At 41.4% G+C, this 17383-nt stretch overlaps 1 protein-coding gene across 1 annotated transcript in view; it reads left to right on the forward strand.

Moving 5' to 3' along the window:
* The first annotated feature begins 1964 nt into the window (after positions 1-1964).
* Positions 1965-17383, forward strand: part of Gcc2 (GRIP and coiled-coil domain containing 2) — a 62649-nt gene continuing 47230 nt past the window's right edge. The window contains exons 1-5 of the mRNA XM_021174395.3: positions 1965-2086; positions 2339-2392; positions 3331-3415; positions 4969-5036; positions 17107-17211. Coding sequence (XP_021030054.1) covers positions 2075-2086; positions 2339-2392; positions 3331-3415; positions 4969-5036; positions 17107-17211 — 324 coding nt within the window. The 5' untranslated portion in view covers positions 1965-2074. The remainder of the gene's footprint in view (positions 2087-2338; positions 2393-3330; positions 3416-4968; positions 5037-17106; positions 17212-17383) is intronic.

The raw sequence follows: 17383 nt of genomic DNA on the forward strand, positions 1-17383 counted from the left end.
ATTAATGGTTGTAGACTCTCCTCCAACAACCACAACTTAAGTAGCACTGAGTATTTAGGTTGGTTTCCAGTATGAGGCATGGCTTCCCTCTTGTTGAGCAGGTCTTAAGTCAAATTAGTCCAATGAAGTCCAAGGCATACTTGCCATACTGAACTCTGATTACCAGGCTGTGCTGGTGGATGTGGTTCACAGGTGGCATAGCCGGGAAGGACTGATGTTCCCTCCTCTGGAAGCTTACATGGTGCCTTCGGGTACCAAGAAACCTAGTCCTCAGGGAGCTTACATTCAAGTCGGTGCTAGCTCAGGGTACTGAAGCTGTTTTGATTTCATGGGGTAAACAATTGTACTCTCTTTTGGAAATAGTTTACTCTTCAGCTCTTTTCAAGAACTTAATGCTTTTTACCTTGGGCTATTTTGCTGTTCTCCTTTCTCTGAATACAAAGTTAGGAGACCAGCATGATACAAAACATGATGTTTCAGTCAGAGGGCAATTTAAGATTTAAAAAAAAAATGTATCTACAGGAAAATCCCACCTCTAGATCCAGCTTCTCACTGAATTTAAATAGTGCAAGAAACCTGACTAACAGAAGGAATTTGGTCCACCACTGTAAAACTGAAAAAAAAATAACTGTTCCTAAAGGATCAGAGAAATAAGAGAGAAGGCACACAGCCACTTGCTGGGCTGTGAATTGGGACTGAGGACTGACAGGGGGTAATGATTTTCTCCCCTCACGGTATTACCAGGGAATTTGATGTCTTTATATTTTGTTAAGGTCATGCCATATGACTTCCAGAAGCCATGATCAAAACCAACAAAAACACCTGGCTTTTCCCATATGGAACTTGGAAAACGCTCTGGCTCTACTTGGGGGTGAGGGCCCAACTGCTTGAAGGCCTATACCTGCAATTAGTGTATGCCTACACCTGGAAGTAGACAACCTGAAAAACCTGCTGAAAAACACCCTCTCACCTATGAAAATACAACACGTTAATTAATATTCGCCACCAGCAGCTATTTGCTCTGTCCTCTAGTTTATGTTTAGGCCAGGCTTAACTATAGAAAAATATCAGGCATTTTTTTAGGGCCTAGGTCAGTCTAAAAGTGTTCTATTAGACAATAACAACGAAAATCTATATTGTAGTATCTTCCTTCTCTAGAGTCCTCTGGGGTTTGGATTGGTTTTGTCTTCCTTATCTTGCCTTCATCCCCTTGTGAGCAACTACAAGGAAAAGGAAGGCCTGTAGGACTCTTGACAGAACCTGGAATCTCTTTACCCTGTCCTCTCTCATTCGTAACCACAAAGGAGGGCACCCATCAGAGACTAGTCACGTGTACCTTCCTACACTGTGACCTCGATGGGTTCTTTCAAGTCAATGCTGGAGTTCAGTCTGAGTTATCCTTTTTTATGCAACCAGGGACACCAGTCTGTGGAATGCTGCCACCCACAGTTACTGGGGGGGTCTCCATAGCTCAATTAATCTAATCTAGATAAATTTCACATACATGTCTAGAGGCTCTCTCCTAGATGATTCTAGATCCTTTCAAGTTGACAATATAAACAACACGAGAAGCACCTCAGTCAGCAAATTAATATTTAGCAATACAGAGACAGCATGCCAGCATTTTGAAACTCCTGAGAAAGTAACGGATTCAGTAATTTATTCCTTATTACTACTCACAGAGGAACCTATTTTGAACATGACAGAATTAAGTCACCTATAAAACTATTTGTTTCACATATGCCTGCTAGTCGGGATAGTTATATTTGTAAAGCACATCTTTAAAAATTAGAAAACGAAGTGATCAAAGGAACGTGTGCTCAAACCTGTCACCTGGCACAGGGTAGTGCAGGGCGACTCAGCGCGCCCCGGCACGGGCCAGGGGACCTGCGCGAAGGCGACTTCCTCCCAGACACCGAGGAGGAAGCGGAAGTGCGCTCTGCGTAGCCTTGGAGACGCGGGGGAGGCGTAGTCGCCTCGTTGCGAGACCTTTGACCCGCGCTCGGCAGCCTCAGAGGCGGAGCAGCTGAGACTCCTGAAGAGGCGGTGGAGGCAGCCCCGGGTCGCAGCCGCGATGGAGGCAACGGTGGGCGTCGCGCCGCCCCGCTGGCCCGCTGTGCGGCTCGAGGGGTGGGAGGGCATGGCCAGCACCCTGTCCCCGCCCTCGCGGCCAGACCCCCGCCGCGGCGCTTGGCATTGAACCTGGTGCTGGCGACGGCCGTGGCGACGGCCCAGCTCCGGCCCCTACCGCCTAAAGGGGTCCTCCTCTGCACAGATTTGTTTGGCCGCGCCTTGTACCTGGAATTGGGATGAGCTCTTTTTATGGTTTGTTTTACAGGATTCTGCTCCAGATGCCGTGGCTGCAGCACCCTCCGGGACCCCGAAATCCAAGGTGAGGAGAGCACTCTGCCGCCTGGTTCCCTGTAGCGCATAAGGTTAATGAATCGGGAAAACTTTGGCATGGGGAGAATTCTTTAAAAAAAAAAAAAAAAAAGACCTAACCTTTCTCGGGGAGTTTCATTTTAATTTATTATCACTTACAGATTTCCTGTTCTTTTTTTAATTTCCTGATGTGCGAACAGTTTGTTTACTTCCTGCTCCTTGTTAGCACTATGCTGAGATCCTGCTGTATTTCAAACATTTAGCTAGTCTGTTTAATGAAAGTTTACACAATGACACGAAGCCGAGGGGATTAGATAAGAGGCAGGAAGAAGCAAGGAGCTATATCCTGTTGGCTCCAGCTCCAGAGTTGAGGGTGGAATAAGGTTGTTCTTACAGCACTGTGCAATGTTTTATGCTAAGTGATTCAGAAAGGTAGGGGCTTATTACCAAAATGTAGTGTTTGAAGACTGATTTCTAGGCATTTGCCGAAGTAACAGATTTTTTCAGGTAAGCTTCGTGAAATACGTATCTTCCCTATTCTCATTCTGCAGATGAGGAAACTTGGTGCACAAAGATTAAGTAATTTTCAGTTAGTAAACCCTAATATTTTAGTTGAAGTCTAAATGTGATTCACCTGTGAATGTAGTTATGTTGTCAACTTCCAACAGAATGAATTCTACACTCGAGAAATCTTGAGTTCCAAGCCCTTCTTGTATAGCTAGAGAACTCAGTGTTATCTGTAAGAGTTTTGTGCTGGGGTTTTGGTTTGATTTTTCCATCCACCTAATTACTTTTAGTTATTGAAGTTACGTTTGTCAATTTAAAAATTGTGACTGGCTCGACTGTTTAGAGTGTCTCTCTCTGGTTTTCAGCAGACACTGTGTTTCTTTTGGTGGCCATACTAAAAGCATGGGTTTTAAAAGTCAGTAACACAACTCCATCTTTCAGCTAGAAACATTGCCCAAAGAAGATCTCATCAAGTTTGCCAAGAAGCAAATGATGCTCCTGCAGAAAGCCAAAGCAAGGTGTACAGGTACTGGGTTTAAATCAGAGCTTTTCAGTAGACTACCATGCCTAGCCCTGCAGTTGCCTTTGAATAAGTAAAGGAACAAATGAATTTTTAATTCATTGTGTGTGTGTGTGTGTGTGTGTGTGTGTGTGTGTGTGCACGGGCAATCGTGTTTTGCCTATATGTATGTCTTTGTTAAGAGTTTTGGATTCCCTGTAGGTACAGTTGCGAGCTGCCATGTGGGTGCTGGGAATTGAAGCCAGGTCCTCTGGAAGAGCAGCCAGTGTTCTTAACCACTGAGCCACCTCTCCACCCCAAGAGGAATATCTTTTGGGGAGGGGCGGGGGGGGGGGTTCGAGACAGGGTTTCTCTGTGTAGCCCTGGCTGTCCTGGAACTCACTCTAAACCAGGCTGGCCTCGAACTCAGAAATCTGCCTGCCTCTGCCTCCCAAGGGCTGGGATTAAAGGCATGCACCACCACCATCCAGCTGGAATATCTTTTTAATAGTAAAATGAAACCCTTTTTTACTTCGTATGAGTTGTACATTTTTCTCAATTGACTATGTCTTTTAGAGAAATCAGCTGAAATGTAAAAGGCGCAAGGTGTAATCCTCCAGACATTCTCAGCAATTGGAAGTATGGGCACAGGCTGAAGTTGGCTGATGCCCAATTTAAAAACTCTTGAATTCTCATTAACTTAAAATTTTAAACGCCAAGGGTTTGTTGTTGTTGTTGTTGTTGTTGTTTCTAGCCAGAACAGATAGAGTTTATTTTTAGAAATTGAAACAGTTTGTACTCAAGTAATTTATTTGGGGAGATGACCTAAGCTATGAAACTAGACCTGTATTGATGAAATAGTCAGATTAATACATGTGTTTGATAGAAATTTACTTATTGCTTTAAGATTATACAGTATAAGCCGGGCATGGTGGCGCACGCCTTTAATCCCAGCACTCGGGAGGCAGAGGCAGGCGGATTTCTGAGTTCGAGGCCAGCCTGGTCTACAAAGTGAGTGCCAGGACAGCCAGAGCTACACAGAGAAACCCTGTCTCAAAAAAACCAAAAAAAAAAAAAAAAGATTATACAGTATATATTTACAACAAAAATAATAGAATGTATGGGACATGCTTCCAGGTTTTCAGGGTAGTTTGTCATAGTGGTGCACACACCTAGTTTCTGATTTTCTAGCGACTAAGACAGAAGCATCCATTGAGCCCAGGATTTCAACACCAGCTTGGGCAACATAGCAAGCCCTTTACATAGCCCGTCCTTTACATGGACGGATAAGGAAAGACAGGAAAGGAAGAAGACATGAGTACAGCTTCAGATGAAGTGCAGGTACTCATGTGCACTAAAGCAGGGGAGTGGGAAGTTAGGCCACTCTTCCAAAGGAAGTTGTTCATAGTAAGAGGGAGAAGAAAAACGACTGCTGCTGTTTGGATGGAGTTTCTATTTCTCCAAGTACTCACTTCCTAAATCCATTCTAATTTATAGGCTTGGGATTCTTAGCATGTACTTGTCAATTTAGGAGTAATTATTTTCTTGATTTTTGACCTAGAATCTCTTTTATTATTTAGAATTAGACAAAGAAGTTGAAGAACTCAAATCAAAACCTGTTGATGGAGGAACTGATGATATCATTAAGGTAATGAGGCAATTTTTGTTGACTTATAGAAAATGCCCAGTAATAGATAAAATCTCTGTGAGGACTGTCTCCCTGCTGCAGACAGTCTTGCTCTTTGTTTGATCTCCTCATCACTGGCCTTGGTTTAGCCTATTAGTTCTTTAACTCAGAGTGAAGGGGACATGGCTCATTTCAAACAGAAAGTCGATAGTCCTCCCTGACTGTTGGTAGTACTAAAGTACCTTCCCTGCTCTGATCTTCCTAGAAAACTTGCCCATGTGTAGCACTTCCATCGCGTGCAGATAGATTTATACTTGGCTGCTTACCCACATTTGATAGCTTCCATTCTAGCCGCCTCAGGCAGTGTGGGGGATGGTAACACAGTCCTTTTGTAATCTCAACTTAACTTGCCAGGTCCCCACCACTAGGTGTCATTAGTTTTTGTACCATTTAACTTTTGAGTTGCTTTCCTTCCTATTTCCTTTATCCTGCACCTGTAACAGTCACCACAGACCTGTTGCAGTTTCAGGAGATGGCTCCAGTGTGTCTCTCCATTCGAACGGCACTCCGGCTTCCTGAAGCCTCTGTTTCCTGTAAAGAATTGCTCTGGCTGCCCTTTAGATCTGTTGCAGTTCTAAAACTGGACTTTGACAGTGATCCTGTAAAGGTTTGCACTGTTTCCTTAGACTGCACATCTCTTTGCTAGGCATCTTGGTCAAACTTACTGACTGGATTAACAGTTGGTTTTGATAGATTTGTCCCTACGGGTACCTAAGAATGATTGCACAGGAAATTTTAGAAACAAAAGAAATGGAGACAGGGTATCTGCCTTCTTCTGCCTCCCGAGTGCTGGGATTAAAGTCATACACCACTATTCTAGGCAAGCATAAATTATTATGTACTGTTTTCTTTTTTTCTTTTTCCAAATTTTTATTAGGTATTTTCTTCATTTACATTTCAAATGTTATCCCCTATACACCCCCCCAGCTCCCCTACCCACCCATTCCTACTTCTTGGCCCTGGCATCCCCTGTACTGAGGCATATAAAGTTTGCAAGACCAATGGGCCTCTCTTTCCACAGATGGCTGACTAGGCCATCTTCTGCTACATAAGCAGCTAGAGACATGAGCTCCGGGGGGTACTGGTTAGTTCATAATGTTGTTCCACCTATAGGGTTGCAAACCCATTTAGCTCCTTGGGTGCTTTCTCTAGCTCCTCCATTGGGGGCCCTGTGTTCCATCCAATAGCTGACTGTGAGCATCCACTTCTGTGTTTGCCAGGCACTGACATAGCCTCACAAGAGACAGCTATATCAGGGTCCTTTCAGCAAAATCTTGCTGGCGTATGCAATAGTGTCTGGGTTTGGAGGCTGATTATGGGATGGATCCCCAGGTGGGGCAGTCTCTGGATGGTCCATCCTTTCGTCTCAGCTCCAAACTTCGTTGTTTTCTATTTTTTAAGGCTTGCTCTACTCTTCTTTTTTATTGAGAGCTATGACCTGCTGTAGAACTTTACAAGCTAAGCAAAAACACGTAAACATATGGAAAGTTTTAGTTTTGTTGAACAGCAAATTTTTCTTTCTTTTTTAAAAAGCGGCTTCTCTGTGTAGTTTTGGCTTTCCTAGAACTCTCTTTGTAGACCAGGCCTGTCTATAACTCAGAGATCCACCTGATCCAGAGGACTGGCATTAAAGGTGTATGCCACGGTACCAGGCAACTGATCCAGAGGACTGGCATTAAAGGTGTATGCCACGGTACCAGGCAACTGATCCAGAGGACTGGCATTAAAGGTGTATGCCACGGTACCAGGCAACTGATCCAGAGGACTGGCATTAAAGGTGTATGCCACGGTACCAGGCAACTGATCCAGAGGACTGGCATTAAAGGTGTATGCCACGGTACCAGGCAACTGATCCAGAGGACTGGCATTAAAGGTATATGCCACGGTACCAGGCAACTGATCCAGAGGACTGGCATTAAAGGTATATGCCACGGTACCAGGCAACAGAAGTTTTCTCAGTTTCACAGAAATTAAAAATGATTTCCAGAAGTATGGAAGTAGGAAGTCCTAAGGAGTCTTTGCTCTCCCAGTAATGTCAAGACAGACTGTCTTTGTTTCCTTGTTCTTATTTTTTCACCCTGGGTGATCAGGAGATTAGTTCTAGCTTTTCGGTATCAAAAACAATGTTGTTTATAAAGATTAGAAGAGGCATTCTACAGAGCATGCCACAGAACATCTTCGGAATGCTCCTCAGGAATTTTCCTTTAGGACTGGCTATGGCTTTGCAGTTACGAGTACTTTCTGTACTTGCAGAGGACCCAGGTTGGGTTCCCAAGGGCTACATGGTGGCTCACAACCATCTGTGTAACTCCAGTTCCTGTGCCTGGCCTCTGCAGGCACCAGTCACACACATGGTACACATACATGCACGTAGGCAAACACTCATACACATGAAATAAAAATTATTTTTTGTTGCGACTTTTAAATTATTTTAAAATGCTTCATACAATATATTGTGCTCATATTCTTTCCCTACCCCAAACCCAGGTCCTCCCAGCTCTTTTGCTCTTCCTTACTCACCCAATTTCATGGTCTTTTCCTGTCTAAGGAAAAAAAAAAAAAAAAAACTCAAATCATAAAAAAACATGAATTTTTAGAGAGGTCAACTACTCTTGAGTGTGAGGCCTGCCTTGTGGTTGATATACCCAGTGTTACTCTGTTGTAGAAAGCTGATTTTCCTTCTCCCAGCAAGTATCAGCTCCAAGCATTTTATTAAGAATATGTTCATAGAGGATATTGATCTAATTTTTCTTTTTTGAAAGTGTGGTAAAATTCTGCATTGACTGTCTGGCCCTGGATTTTTTTGAATTGGGAGACTTTTTTTTTTTAAAGATAGGTTTATTTATTTATTTGTTTATTATATGTAAGTACACTGTAGCTGTCTTCAGACACTCCAGAAGAGGGAGTCAGATCTTGTTACAGATGGTTGTGAGCCACCATGTGGTTGCTAGATTTGAACTCAGGACCTTCAGAAGAGCAGTCGGTGCTCTTACCCGCTGAGCCATCTAACCAGCCCCAATTGGGAGACTTTTAATTACTCCTTCTGTTTTCTTTTACTAGGGGTCATGGTTTTGCTTAAATTGCTCATATGGTCTTAGTTTAACTTTGGAAAGTCAGGCACTATTCTGCTGGGCCTGCCTTTAAAAGTGACTTGGTCTTTTTCCCTTGCAGCTTTCAATATCCTTTCTTTCTTCTGTGTGGTTAAGGCTGATCAATATGTATCATGCAAAAGTTTCTGGTCCTGCCTATTTGGTGTTCTTGATTGGTACCTCCTTCTTTAGATTACAGAAGTTTTCTTCTATGATTTTGATAAAAATATTTCCATGCCTTTGACCTGCATTTCTACTCCTTGTATCCCCACTATTTGTAGATATGGTCTATTCTGGATACCTTGGGTTTTTCCAGATTTCATGTTTTCTTTGATTGAGCTATCCATTTTTCCTATCTTGTCTTCAGTGTTTGAGGTCTCTCTTCTATGTCTTAAACTCTGTTAATGAGATTTACTGCTGAGAGCCTGCCTGGGCACTGGTTCTCTCTAGAAGGCAGCAGAGGAGGTAGAGTGTCTGCTGAGGGCGCGAAAGTAAAAGTTGCTTAGTATGGATAATATTTCATCTCCTTCATTCTTCTGTTATTCTGGGGCCAGAAGTGGACAGCTTCAGACAAATTAGCACCTGTCGCTTAACAGCTGGGGGATAGGAGAGTTTTATTGCTAGTACTCCCTTCTCTGACCAGGCAGCCAGGAGCCCCTCACTGGCCAGTCTGGTTAACTTTTTGTGAACCAGAGAGGAAGGAAAGGAAAATAGTTAAAAACCCATTACACAGGCAAATATGCACAGACACATACACACATTCACACTTTATTTCTTTTCTCTGTCCTTTTTTATATACAAAAGTTCTCAGAAAATTACCCCATAGATAAAATGTTACGTAAAATGGGAGTTACAAAAGGATCTCAATATTAAGGTTGAAGCAGTGTTTCATTCTGTAAGCTCATTGTAAGTTCAAAGCAACAATTTCATATGGGCTTGCCCTATCATAGTGCACACCTGTGGCTTCATCCTGGGATGAAGGTTTCATCCTGATTGCTTTCCCTTGAATACAAGCCTATCTCTTTTTAGTGTAAGTACGAAAGCTCATTGTATTTATTATGCAGTCTTTACTTACTATTATGAGGAGTGGGCACATTCTATTCTTGATTCTTTTGAATCAAAGATTTTGAACTTTATTCCATCTTTCTTTTTTTTTCTTTTTATTTTTTTTTATTTCATTTACATTTCCAATGCTATTCGAAAAGTCCCCCACAAGCTCCCCCACCCACTCCTCCACCCACCCACTCCCACTTTTTGGCCCTGGCAATCCCCTGTACTGAGGCATATAAAGTTTGCACGACCAATGGCCCTCTCCTTCCAATACTAGCTGACTAGGCTATCTTCTGATACATATGCACCTAGAGACACGCGCTCTGGGGTTACTGGTTAGTTTATATTGTTGATCCACCTATAGGGTTGCAGACCCCTTCAGCTCCTTAGATCCTTTCTCTAGCTCCTCCATTGGGGACACTGGGATCCATCCAATAGCTGACTGTGAGCATCCACTTCTGTGTTTGCTAGGCCCCGGCATAGCCTCACAAGAGACAGCTATATCAGGGTCCTTTCAGCAAAATCTTGCTAGTGTATGCAATAGTGTCAGCGTTTGGAGACTGATTATGGGATGGATCTCCGGCTATGGCAGTTACTAGATGGTCCATCCTTTCGTCTCAGCTCCAATTTTGTCTCTGTAACTCCTTCCATGGGTGTTTTATACCCAATTCTAAGAAGGGGCAAAGTGTCCACACTTTGGTCTTCATTCTTCTTGAGTTTCATGTGTTTCGCAATTTGTATCTTATATCTTGGGTTTTCTAAGTTTCTGGGCTAATATCCACTTATCAGTGAGTATATATCATGTGAGTTCTTTTGTGATTGGGTTATCTCACTCAGGATGATGCCCTCCAGGTTCATCCATTTGCCTAGGAATTGCATAAATTCATTCTTTTTAATAGCTGAGTAGTACTCCATTGGGTAAATGTACCACATTTTCTGTATCCATTCCTCTGTTGAGGGGCAACTGGGTTCTTTCCAGCTTCTGGCTATTATAAATAAGGCTGCTATGAACATAGTGGAGCATGTGTCCTTCTTACTGGTTGGGACATCTTCTGGATATATGCCCAGGAGAGGTATTGCGGGATCCTCCGGTAGTACTATGTCCAATTTTCTTAGGAACCACCAGACTGATTTCCAGAGTGGTTGTACAAGCTTGCAATCCCACCAACAATGGAGGAGTGTTCCTCTTTCTCCACATCCTCGCCAGCATCTGCTGTCACCTGAATTTTTGATCTTAGCCATTCTGACTGGTGTGAGGTGGAATCTCAGGATTGTTTTGATTTGCATTCCCTGATGATTAAGGAGGTTGAACATTTTTTCAGGTGCTTCTCAGCCATTCGATATTCCTCAGGTGAGAATTCTTTATTTAGCTCTGAGCCCCATTTTTTAATGGGGTTATTTGATTTTCTGGAGTCCACCTTCTTGAGTTCTTTATATATATTGGATATTAGTCCCCTATCTGATTTAGGATAGGTAAAGATCCTTTCCCAGTCTGTTGGGGGCCTTTTTGTCTTATTAATGGTGTCTTTTGCCTTACAGAAACTTTGCAGTTTTGTGAGGTCCCATTTGTCGATTCTCTATCTTACAGCACAAGCCATTGCTGTTCTATTCAGGAATTTTCCCCCTGTGCCCATATCTTCGAGGCTTTTCCCCACTTTCTCCTCTATAAGTTTCACTGTCTCTGGTTTTATTTGGAGTTCCTTAATCCACTTAGATTTGACCTTAGTACAAGGAGATAGGAATGGATCAATTCGCATTCTTCTACATGATAACCACCAGTTGTGCCAGCACTATTTGTTGAAAATGCTGTCTTTTTTCCACTGGATGGTTTTAGCTCCCTTGTCAAAGATCAAGTGACCATAGGTGTGTGGGTTCATTTCTGGGTCTTCAATTCTATTCCATTGGTCTACTTGTCTGTCGCTATACCAGTAACATGCAGTTTTTATCACAATTGCTCTATAGTATAGCTTTAGGTCAGGCATGGTGATTCCACCAGAGGTTCTTTTATCTTTGAGAGGAGTTTTTGCTATCCTAGGTTTTTTGTTATTCCAGGTGAATTTGGAGATTGCCCTTTCTAGTTCGTTGAAGAATTGAGATGGAATTTTGATGAGGATTGCATTGAATCTGTAGATTGCTTTTGGCAAGATAGCCATTTTTACTATATTGGTCCTACCAATCCATGAGCATGGGAGATCTTTCCATCTTCTGAGATCTTCTTTAATTTCTTTCTTCAGAGACTTGAAGTTCTTATCATACAGATCTTTCGCTTCCTTAGTTAGAGTCACACCAAGGTATTTTATATTATTTGTGACTATTGAGAAGGGTGTTGTTTCCCTAATTTCTTTCTCACCCTGTTTATCCTTTGTGTAGAGAAAGGCCATTGACTTATTGGAGTTAATTTTATATCCAGCTACTTCACTGAAGCTGTTTATCAGGTTTAGGAGTTCTCTGGTGGAATTTTTAGGGTCACTTATATATACTATCATATCATCTGCAAAAAGTGATATTTTGACTTCTTCCTTTCCAATTTGTATCCCCTTGATCTCCTTTTGTTGTCGAATTGCTCTGGCTAGGACTTCAAGTACAATGTTGAATAGATAGGGAGAGAGTGGACAGCCTTGTTATTACATCTTTCTATCAAGACAATTAAAACCATCTCGTAAAGCTTTCTTCCTAAGATTATTTGAGTCGAACAGTAATCCTTCAGATAGCTACAGTGTACTCATATAAAATAAAATAAATCTTTTTTCACAAAAAGAAGAAAAGAAAGAAAGAAACATTCCTGTCACAGTGTCCAAACTAGATGTAGTCCTGTGTTTCTTAAGTAAAGCTGGGTTATTTTAGGAATTTTTATCCATTTCACTTGATGGTTCAATACTATTGATAATGTCAGATCTCTAACTTTTTAGACTCTGCTTTATATAGAGAACTCCTATTTTAGTTGTGTCATCTGTGACCTCTGTGTTCTCCTCTTCTGCCTTGTTAGACCTGTCTTAACTAAGAACTGACTTAGCTTGTTGATCAGGTTCTTTAGTGATTTGCCTTCCCACACATTTTCTAAGAAGGTAGGGTTATCTAAAGAGGTTTTAAACACAGGGTTTCCCTGTGTATCCTTGGCATTTCTGGAACTCACTCCATACATCAGGCTAGCCTCAAACTCAGAGATCTTCCTGCCTATGCTTACCAATTACTAGGATTAAAGGTATCAGCCATCATACCTGTGCTGTCAATCTGACTTTTAAGAAGAGAAACAAGATTATTTCCTGCCTGCTCTTCTAACTACACCCTATTCCAATTGTCAGCTAAGCTATTTGTTTATTACTTGTTTGTTTGTGACAGGGTGTTTCTCTAGAACCAGTTCTCAATCTGTGAGTCATAAGCCCTTTGGGGATTGAATGACACTTTTACAGGGATCACATTTCAGAATTTTACATTATGATCCATAACAGTAGCAAAAATATGGTTATGAAGTAGCAAGGAAAATAATTGCATGTGTGTGGGTCACTACAACATGAGGAACTGTATTAGGGGTTGCACCATTAGAAAGGTTGAGGACTAGTGCTCTGCAGTATGAACCACTGTGTGTAGGTGTGTAGTCCAATTCCCGGTGTTTTTAAAGATTTTTTAAAATTATGTGTGAATGTATGTCTAAGTCGTGTGTGTGTATGTATGTGTGTGTGTGTGAATGCAGGTGCCCAGAGAGGCCAAAAGACTGTTAAGAGCCCCTGGAGCTGGAATTATGGATGGTTGTGAGCCTTTCAACATGGGTGATGGGAAGCCTAACTCAGGTCGTCTGCAATAGCAGTCTTAATCTCAGGTCCTATGTAGACTCCAATCCTCAGTCTTTAAGACCCACTCTTTATACATCCATTGACAATACCTGCTCTTTCTAATTTGTTGGATGTTGGCGTGTTTGTTTCTATAATGCTGAAATTGATTATCCAGGCCTTACTCACACTAGGCAAGAAGACTCTACAACTGAGCTGTTCCCCTTAGCGCCTGTAGGGCCAGTCCTGAGATCTCATTTTACAGAACTGTATGCCACCTTGTAATGTAAGCCTCCCAGCACAGGCTCTTCATGTAGAACATTTTCTTTGTGATTTAGTTCTGTCACATTGTTTTCCAAAAGTAGGTTGAAACTTTCTGGGTCCTGAACTTCTTTTTTCCTCGTTGTTCTTTTATTTTGTTTGTTTGGTTTTTGGTTTTTGAGACAGGGTTTCTCTATGAAGCCCAGTACTTGGGAGGTAGAGGCAGGTGGATTTCTGAGTTTAAGGCCACCCTTGTCTACAGAGTGAGTTCCAGGACAGCCAGGATTTTACTATGTTAATCCTACTGATCCATGAAATTAGGATTTCTTCCATCTGATATTTTCTTCAGTGTCTTTCTCAAAGACTTGAAGTTCTTGTCATACAGGTCTTTCACTTGGATTGGTTAGATTTACCCCAAGATATTATATATTATTTGAGGCTATTGCAAGTTTCCCTGATTTCTTTCTCAGACCATTTGTCATCTGCACGTAGGAAGGCTGATGACTTTTTTAAGCTAATCTTGTATCCAGATACAAGTGCTTATTGTCTGTAGGAGTTCACTAGTAGAATTTTAGGATAATTTAATGCATACTATGATATCATCAGCAAATAATGATGCTTTGACTTCTTCCTTTCTAATTTGTGTACTCTTGATCTCCTTCAGTTGAACACATATGGAGAGAGTGGACAACTTTTTCTTGTTCCTGATTTTAGTGCAATTATTTATTTCCTGATTTTTCATGGTCTTAGGTTGACATTTTTTTTCTAGCACCTTCTTTAGGACTGGATTTGTAGATAACATATTATTCAAATTTAACTTTATCATGAAATATTTTATTTTCTCTTTCTATGGTGATTAAAAGTTTTGCTGGGTATAATAGTCTGGGCCAATGCCTGTTGTTTCTTAGAGTCTACAGTACCTCTGTCTAAGACCTTCTAGTTTTTAGTCTATCAAGAAGTCAGGTGTAATTCTGATCATTCTGGTTTATATGTATCATGTTCTTTTTCTCTGGTGGCTTTTAATATTCTTTCTTTATTTTATATGTTTAGTGTTTTGATTATTATGTGGCGTGAGGACTTTGTTTTCCGAAAGTCCAATCTATTTGGTGTTTTGTATGCTTCTTGTACCTCGATAGATAAGCATCTCCCTTAGGTTAGTAAGATTTTCTTCTATGATTGTGTTGAAAACATTTTCTGGTCCTTTGAGCTGGGTTTCTTTTCCTTCTTCTATACCTGTTACTCTTACATTTGCTCTTTTCATAGTGTCTCAGATTTCCTGGATGGTTTGTCTCAGGAGGTTTTTTTTTTAGATTTAACATTTTTCTTTGACTGTTACTTCTATTTCTTTTGTCATATCTTCAGTGCCTGAGAATCTGTCTTTTCATTTCTTATATTCTGTTGTTGAAGCTTATATCTGTAGTTCTTATTTGAATTTCTAAATTTTTTATTTCCAGAATTCTGTCAGTTTGAGTTTTCTTTATTGATTTTATTTCCAGTTTGAGGTCCTGAACACTATTTATTTCCTCCACAGTTTGTGTTTTTCTGGATTTCTTTGAGAAATTTATTCTTTTCCTCTTTAAGAACCTCTATCATAAAGGCTGTTTTCAGGTCTTTTTCTTGTGCTTTAGCTATGTTGGAATATTCAGGGCATGACTGTTACTGATTGTGTTTATATGCTAGCATCTAGGAATCAGGATTTGAGATTAAAAGATCTAGGTGTTGACTTCTGGATTTGTCTTTGTTGGCTGGGTGTTTTATTCCTTGGTTTGTTTCCTTTCTGGATTTTAAGAGAGTATAATGACTCTGTTTCCTGTTTTCCTGGCCTGCTCAGCTAGTATGTTCACAGGGAATGCCTGCCAGTGTTGGAGACTGAGGTACCAGGATAACTTGAGGGAAGGAAGGTTGGAGGAGAAGGTCCTGGAGGTCTGTTATGGTTGGGGTCAGGGAAGAAAGAAAATGACAGTATGTTTCCTACTACAGATCTTGGGATAAGACTAAGGAGGTTGTATCTCAGGAGCAGTTGGAAAGGTGTGAGTTTGCTTTCAGCCTACTTCTGGCCAGAAAGGAGCAGCCCTTCGGTTAGCAGTGGGTGCCTGCTAGCATCTGGGACAAGGCAACAAATGGGGCAGGGAAGGGGGAGCCCTTGTGGGATCCATGGAGCAAGAGGGCAGGAAAGACTGCCATGGATGTACTGCTTCAGAGCGGGACATGAGACTGAAAGATGATGTTTGGAGATAACAGAGAACAAGGCACCTTTTTTTCTTTTTTTTTTTTTTTTCGAGTTTTTTATTTATTTTTTTTTATTAGATATTTTCTTTATATACATTTCAAATGCTATCCCGAAAGTTCCCTATACCCTCCCTCCGCCCTGCTCCCCTACTCACCCACGCCCACTTTTTGGCCCTGGCCTTCCCCTTTATTGGGGCATATAAAGTTTGCAATACCAAGGGTCCTCTCTTCCCAGTGATGGCCAATTAGGCCATCTTATGCTACATATGCAGCTAGAGATACCAGCTCTGGGGGTACTGGTTAGTTCATATTGTTGTTCCACCTATAGGGTTGCAGACCCCTTCAGCTCCTTGGGTGCTTTCTCTAGCTTCTCCATTGGGGGCCCTGTGTTCCATCTTATAGATGACTATGAGCATCCACTTCTGTATTTGCTAGGCACTGGCATAGCCTCATACGAGACAGATATAACAGGGTCCTTTCAGCAAAATCTTTCTGGCATTGTGCAATAGTGTCTGGGTTTGGTGGCTGATTATGGGATGGATCCCCAGGTGGGGTAGTCTCTGGATAGTCCATCCTTTCATCTTAGCTCCAAACTTTGTCTCTGTAACTCCTTTCATGGGTATTTTGTTCCCAATCTAAGGAGGAATGAAGTATCCACCCATTGGTCTTCCCTCTTCTTGATTTTCTTGTGTTTTGCAAATTGTATCTTGGGTGTTCTATGCTTCTGGGCTAATATCCACTTATCAATGAGTGCATATCTAATGACTTCTTTTGTGATTGGGTTACCTCACTAAGGATGATATCCTCCAGATACATCCATTTGTCCAAGAATTTAATAAATCCATTGTTTTTAATTGCTGAGTAGTACTCCATTGTGTAAATGTACCACATTTTCTGTATCCATTCTTCTGTTGAGGGACATCTGGGTTCTTTCCAGCTTCTGGCTATTATAAATAAGGCGGCTATGAACATAGTGAAGCATGTGTTCTTATTACCAGTTGGAATTTCTTCTGGGTATATGCCCAGGAGAGGTATTGCTGGATCTTCCAGTAGTACTATGTCCAATTTTCTGAGGAACCTCCAGACTGACTTCCAGAGTGGTTGTACAAGCTTGCAATCCCACCAGCAGTGAAGGAGTGTTCCTCTTTCTCCACATCCTCACCAGCATCTGCTGTCACATGAATTTTTGATCTTAGCCATTCTAACTGGTGTGAGGTGGAATCTCAGGGTTGTTTTGATTTGCATTTCCCTGATGATTAAGGATGTTGAACATTTTTTTCAGGTGCTTCTCATCCATTTGATATTCCTCAGTTGAGAATTCTTTGTTTAGCTCTGAACCCCATTTTTAATGGGGTTATTTGAATTTCTGGAGTCCAGCTTCGTGAGCTCTTTGTATATATTGGATATTAGTCCCCTATCAAATTTAGGATTGGTAAAAATCCTTTCCCAATCTGTTGGTGGCCTTTTTGTCTTATTGACAGTGTCTTTTGCCTTACAGAAGCTTTGCAGTTTTATGAGGTCCCATTTGTCAATTCTTGATCTTACAGCGCAAGCCATTGCTGTTCTGTTTAGGAATTTTTCCCCTGGCACCATTTTTTCTAACCTCCTAAAGACAATCACGTCATTTCCAAACAGGTACTAACTGAACGCTTGGATGCTCTTCTTCTGGAAAAAGCAGAGACTGAACAACAGTGTCTGTGTCTAAAAAAAGAAAATGTTAAAATGAAGCAAGAGGTTGAGGTAAGACAATATTTAGTGTTCTTTTATCCGTTAACTTACACAGAATAATAATGAATTTTACAGCTGAATAGAATCTTAAGCATCTAATCTAGCCAAGCATGGATACACATGCCAGCACTTGGGAGGCTCAGGCAGGAAGATGTCAAAGTCAAGGCCAGCCTGGGATACTTAA

Source organism: Mus caroli, unplaced genomic scaffold (genome assembly GCF_978045245.1).
Source record: "Mus caroli unplaced genomic scaffold, Mus_caroli_1 scaffold_9, whole genome shotgun sequence".
NCBI classification, from domain to species: Eukaryota; Metazoa; Chordata; class Mammalia; order Rodentia; family Muridae; genus Mus; species Mus caroli.